Below are 6,000 nucleotides of genomic sequence, written 5' to 3' on the forward strand. Positions count from 1 at the left end.
TACATGTGGTAACAGCCAGCTAACTAATTCATAGGGAATGACAATAGCACTTAAAGGCACAGACCACACACCATATTAGAGGCTGATACATGTGAAGGTGAAGAGCCAAGTTTTCTCCAGCCACAGTGACAAGTAAACATAATTCTTGTGGACCTATTGAGAATTAGTCATCCAGCTGTTTCCATTCTGTGCTGGAAATGCATTGTGTCTGGCACTGGTCATGTCAGACCTGTGCTACATCATCCCCCATTTGATCTGAGGCCCCTTGTGGACTGCAGCTGACAGGAATTTAGAGTGGCAAAAGAACTGCTCCTATTCTTTCCCCATATGGTGACTGCTCTGGAATAACTAGCTCTTCAATCCCTAACTTTCCTTGCAAAGCATATATGAGAGAAGCATCAGGGAATCTTGAGGTGATAAAAACACTCCCAGGAGAGTAATACTGAAGCAAAAAATATGTTCCTCGCTGTCAGCAGCTCACAGTGGATACCTGAGAGGATCACAGGACAGGCCAAACATACAGCAGCATTCCTACATCCTGCTTTATAAACTCGATCACCTCTGATTAAGGTACTTCTGAATAAGAACGGTACCTGTGCAACTGATGGATTTCAATCAATGTCTTCCATGGATTTGTTGAGGTGGTTTTTGCATGCATGCAATCTTTCAGCATCCATTACATTCTCTAATAAGGCAAGCCTAACCATTTCACATCTTAACTATTAAGCTGCATGAAAGAACGTGCTTTTGTTTTAAACAGTGCACTTGCTAGTTTCTTTTGATGACTCTTAATGGTTCTGTCAAAAAGGACAGTGGATAATTTTGCCTATTTACCTACTCCATAACAAGGACAATTTCCAAAATGAGATTTTAAATAGCTAGACAAATCAGGACCATGCCACCTCTCCCATTTTATATGTGTACAAATGGAGGTGGGAAGAAGGCTCACTCAAGATAATCTAGCAGGCTAAAGGAAGATGTAGGCATAGAAACTGTATTATTTTAGTTCCTAGTCAGTGTCCTAGCTATATGATGATATAACTTTTTAGTTTCTGGAATATTTATTTTCAGTAACAAAACATGACTTAGACTTAAAAGAACACAAGCACACTGAGAAGAACTAAGAAACATCATTGCTTATTAGTGAAAGATGGAATTTAGCAGGGAAATTCTTTAGCCCATAAGAGAGCCCTCCTTTCTAACCAATGTCACCACTATACGTACTCATGCCCATTTTAATACATTTCCTTACATTTCATTCAGGGCCAAAGGCCAAGGGCTCATCAGAAAATTATCCACTACTACCAGCCTAGATATGTATATCTACAAACTACAGAAATCACATAGATGCAGACCACTCCACTACCTCACTTTTAATTAAAAATTTTTCCTTCAATTTTACAAATTGTAAATTGTAATTCAATTTTACCCACAAGCTCTACAGAACTCAACTTCAATGTTCTTACCTCAGCTGATATGGTGGTATCTTGAGAGCAGCATCAGGAGAATCCAAGGTTTCTGTACAATTAAAGGAAACAACAGGGCTTTTAAAAGAAACTTCTGAGTTCAACCACAGTTAATACATTTGGCTACAGTCTCCGAGCCAATGATCCAAAATTTTACAACTACTCCACCTGACAGAACAACAACCACTGCTGCTCTGAGTTGCCAAAGCTCTGCATAAATCTGCCAGGACGTTGCATGCCCAATGAGAAGGCACTGAGTACCATCTTTTCCCTTTCACTTATCAGCACTTCAGCAGCACATCCACTAAAACTGGAACAGTGTAGAGGATACTTGCATGGCTGCTGCGCAAGACTCACATGCAATTAATGAAGCAACTCATGCAACATCAAGATGAAAGGCCAGTAATAAGACAGCAACAGGTCTGATCTACCACAGAATGTTGTAGCTATGCATGGATAAAAACCAAAAATGTAAAGCAATTGAAAGCATCCCAGTTATGCAGATTTAAATTAAGTGCTCCAGGTTGTAAATGTCAAAAAACACTTCAAGACAAAACAATCTCGGAAAATGGGTGGATTCTAAAATGCATCTAAGATTGTACTCCCTTGAAAGATTAACTCGTTATACTGATCATTATACTACAAGGATAAAAGAGCTCATGTAACCCATTAGAACGAAACTTCTAGCTTTTAAAATAGATTCCCGAACATAAGTCACCGTAAAAGCTGTACTGCATGTTTTCTATCATGATTTAAAGGAGGGAGGGGGCCTTCAAAGAAAAAGCAGCTCCAAAACATACACGGAAACTGACAGCTACTGATACCCATATATCTGCCTCGCAAGAGCCACGAAGCAGATGCAGGCGGTGGGGAAGGCGAGGGCGGGGATGCTCTCCGGGACCGGCAGCAGGTGCCACGGCTCCTTCCAGCAGCGCGGAGCTCCCGGGCATTTTGAACGGCCCAGGTGCTCCGCTCTCTTCCCAGCCGCTGGAGGCTCCGCTAAGGAGGCTCTCCTTGTCGCGGAACAAGTTTGTTGAGGTCTCCCTGCCCCCTGCGTTACAAAACCGCTCCATCGGCGGCTCCTGCCCCGCTCCGCCCGCCGCCTTACCGATGGCCCAGGTGCAGCTCTCCTTGATGGCCCTGTGCTTGCTCCCCGACGCCTCCTTCTGCAGCTTTCGCAGGATTTCTTCCATCTTGCCTCCCCCGGGATATTCGCCTAGCCGCGGGGGAGGAGGAGAGGCGGCCTGCTAGAGGAGGGAGGAGGGAGGAGGGAGGAGGAGGAGGGCGGCGCGGGCGGCAGAGCCGTGCCGGGCTGTCCCCGCCGCGGCAGTGCCTAGGCGGGAGCGGAGCGCGGCACCCCGCTGCCGCCCCGCTGCCGCTGATGAATCACGCCGAGCTCCATGGCGGGGACACGTCAGTAATTGCCGCTGCGGAGTCCCTCCTCCTCCTCCTCCTCCTCCTCTCCCACTCCGGGCAGGCCCCGCTGGCGCAGCGGGGCTGGGGCGGGCCTGGCCCTGCCCGCGGGAGCGCAGGGACTCCCTGCCGGCGCTGGGGTTGGAGGAGGCGCCGCCGGAGCCGGGCCCTGCGGCGGCAGCGGCAGCCCCGCGGGAGGCGGGCAGGCAGGTCGCCTGCGCCCGGGCCCCGCAGCTCCGGCCGGGGCTGCTGCTGCCGCCGCTGAGCGCAGCCCGGGCCTGCGGGCAGGTTCCTGCGGCCCGGCGCTCCGCTCCCGGCGGCGCTGCCGCAGCGCAGCCCCGCTGTCCCGCAGCGCCCTGCGGAGCCGCGGGCGCTCCCGCACCGGGCCGGACGCAGGGAGCCAGGCCAGAGCACCGGCGTGAGTGCCGGCGCTGGGTGTACCCTGCAACCGGTGGGGTCACATAAGTGGCTGTGAGATCTGTGCCTGTCTTCATAGCTGGCAAGTGCAGAAGGTCACGACTTAAGCTGTCTGTGCCTTTGCAGGAACGCACACCTTAATGTCCCCAACAAGCCAGCCTCCAGGAGAAAGAGCAGCCACTCCACTAGCTCAGACCTGCCTCCTCACACCCGGAATGCTTCCTACCCACCAAACCTCTTACCTTCTTCTGTTTGCTCTTTCCCTGCCTTATCTCTAGTTTATATGCTAGTTGCCCTTTTTGTGACTGCATCACTTAATCAAGCGTTATAACATCCTCGTCTTCTTGCAGAATCTCTCTTGAAAGAGACAAGAAAACAAGCAGACAATGAAAAGAAAAAGACAGCAGATAAGAAAGGCATTCCAGGTAGCAGCTGGCAGTATTAGCGGTTATGTCTCCTTCTGCTAATTGGAAGAGTACCAATAGTGAATTACCAGGCAGGATATTGGCACCTGGTGAATCAGCCATAGCATTTCCCATAGGATATTGAGCTTTCAAAGGCTGTCCCTTGTCCAAATACTTACAAGGGCTCATCCTGTGTTCAGACATATAATGAATGCATAATCCATAGTTGCCTTTTAAAGCCAGAATGTAAAAGTCCTGTCAGAAAAGAAAAGGATTTAGAATAATGCCAGAAAGGTCTAGAGGTGCACAGATTATTGCTGGAGGTGGAAAGGTGTAGCCTATTGCTACAATACTAAGAATTTAAAAAAACAACCAAACAAATAAACAAAAAGCCCAACAACAACCAGCCAACAAACAAATAAAAAAACCCCACCCTAACAAAAAAACCCCAACCTTTAACGGAAATACCATTTAGCTTCCACTTTCAGGCCATAAAACAACCTTTAAGAAACTTAAAGTAGTCTCCCAAAGTTTCTTATCTCTGACCATACTCTGCCACCTTCCTTGGAATGAAAAATATAGAGATAGCTAGTCGCTGGGATTGTCAAGGCACTACAATGCTGTAAGTCAAGGCTCAACTTGAAGTGATGCTAAATTGTTTCCCACCCATGTGCTTCTTTATTCTGCATTGTGCTTAGTGGAAACAAGCATGAGGGTCAATTTCTGACTTTTCAAGCCTTTGTTTTTGTTTTTCCTGGAACAACAAAAAAAACCCCTATGATGGTGATTTAAATATTTTAATCTAGAAATTATGTACCAGAGGTCATTTGGGCCTCTGGAACACTCAAAGATAAATATGTATCTGTAAGTAGTAAATAATTAATTGCATGTTTTCAAGGAACCACTGATGAAACTGAATTAATTTTTAATTTCAGATTATTTCTAGTTATATGCATCATGAACTTACTGGTTAATTTCTCTGTAGTCTCTACAGGAAGGCCTTTGCAGCTGGCATCTTCATCAGAGCTATGGTGTTTTTCACAGATGCTCGATGTCACTGAACCAAGATTTGTACTCATTTATGTTTCACTCACTGTCCAGTGTGTTCAAGCAAAATGGACTCTGTGTTGCTAAACACTTTCTCTCAATAGTAATGTCATCAGTCTGTGAGAAACAGAGGTCATGTTCAGGCTCCTTAGAGCATCTTAAGGCCTGCCAGTAAGATTATGCAGAAGGAGAAACAAGTAAGCTGTGATGACTCTTCCCAAGCGTGGATGTCAGAACACCATGAGTCAGCTTGCTGAAACTTTTCACTTGAGGGCCTCCATTCCCAGATGGACAGGAGTCCATCAGTCCTTGGGTCTGTTGTCTATATACTCACATAAACAGTAACCATGTCCTGCTGGAAGTCACTCCATGAATAAGCTTTGCTTAGGGAGGAGGTGATATTTAATCATGTGCTCTGGATGCTGTTTCAAGGCAAGTATCCTAAAATGTCACAATATCAGGGAGTCCAGCTACAGAGCAGGGATGATGAAGGGTGATGAAGGCTCCTCTCTTCTGCCACTAAGAGAAAATTAAGCCTTCTATGGTCACGCTTACAGCTCATAAATCCTCCTTGCTTTGTCCTGGCTGTGCAAAGCAGCCTTCTACAGTGGTAGAGGATACCTAGGAGTCAGCGCTCTTGATCCCCTGCACAGCTGAAGCCTGGTCCAACTGGGAGCCATAAAACTCCTATCCAGATCTGGTATCTGCACAATGCAGTGGTCATATATCACTAAGAAGCAGTGGCAGATGTGCAGTGTGCTTTTGTAGCTCTCCCCTGGCAGTGCCAGTGCTACTGATCTTTTGCATTATGTGAATACTGATTATATCCCAGGATACAGTCACAGCTCTGAGCACAGCCAAGGAGTGTGTAAGCAAAGCCAAGCTACTCAAGATACCTGGAGTAATAGAGCTGTATCAGTACAATTCTCTGTCCAGGCCAGTAACCAGCATTTGCTTGACTTCAGAGTTTCGGGTTCCCTGTGGTTGAGATGATCCTGAGGTGTGTTGAAAGTCTCTTTTCTCCAACCCAGCCATCGAAGAACTGATCAGGAGTCTTTGGCCCCGTTCTCAAGGTTGTTTATTATTTTTTATCTAAAACATTTTATATCTGGCCTGCTGAGGTCTGTTCAGCCGGTCAGTCCAAGGCACACTCCCTGCCTTCGGGGCTGGTGTTGTCTTTCATACTACAAACTATGTATTCAATATTTACAGATATTTTCCAATACCTATAATCTATGTTAGACAGTGACTTT

The 6,000-nt window shown here is 46.6% G+C and overlaps 1 protein-coding gene across 1 annotated transcript in view; it reads right to left on the reverse strand.

Moving 5' to 3' along the window:
* Nucleotides 1-2,688, reverse strand: part of ARFGEF3 (ARFGEF family member 3) — an 84,531-nt gene extending 81,843 nt beyond the window's left edge. The window contains exons 1-2 of the mRNA XM_041470050.1: nucleotides 2,575-2,688; nucleotides 1,467-1,518 (exon numbers count right to left, since the gene is read on the reverse strand). Of these exons, the coding sequence (XP_041325984.1) occupies nucleotides 1,467-1,518; nucleotides 2,575-2,659 (137 nt within the window). The 5' untranslated portion in view covers nucleotides 2,660-2,688. The remainder of the gene's footprint in view (nucleotides 1-1,466; nucleotides 1,519-2,574) is intronic.
* Nucleotides 2,689-6,000: the final 3,312 nt, after the last annotated feature.

The sequence above is a fragment of the Pyrgilauda ruficollis genome, unplaced genomic scaffold (genome assembly GCF_017590135.1).
Source record: "Pyrgilauda ruficollis isolate IOZ18807 unplaced genomic scaffold, ASM1759013v1 scaffold24, whole genome shotgun sequence".
Classification (NCBI taxonomy): domain Eukaryota; kingdom Metazoa; phylum Chordata; class Aves; order Passeriformes; family Passeridae; genus Pyrgilauda; species Pyrgilauda ruficollis.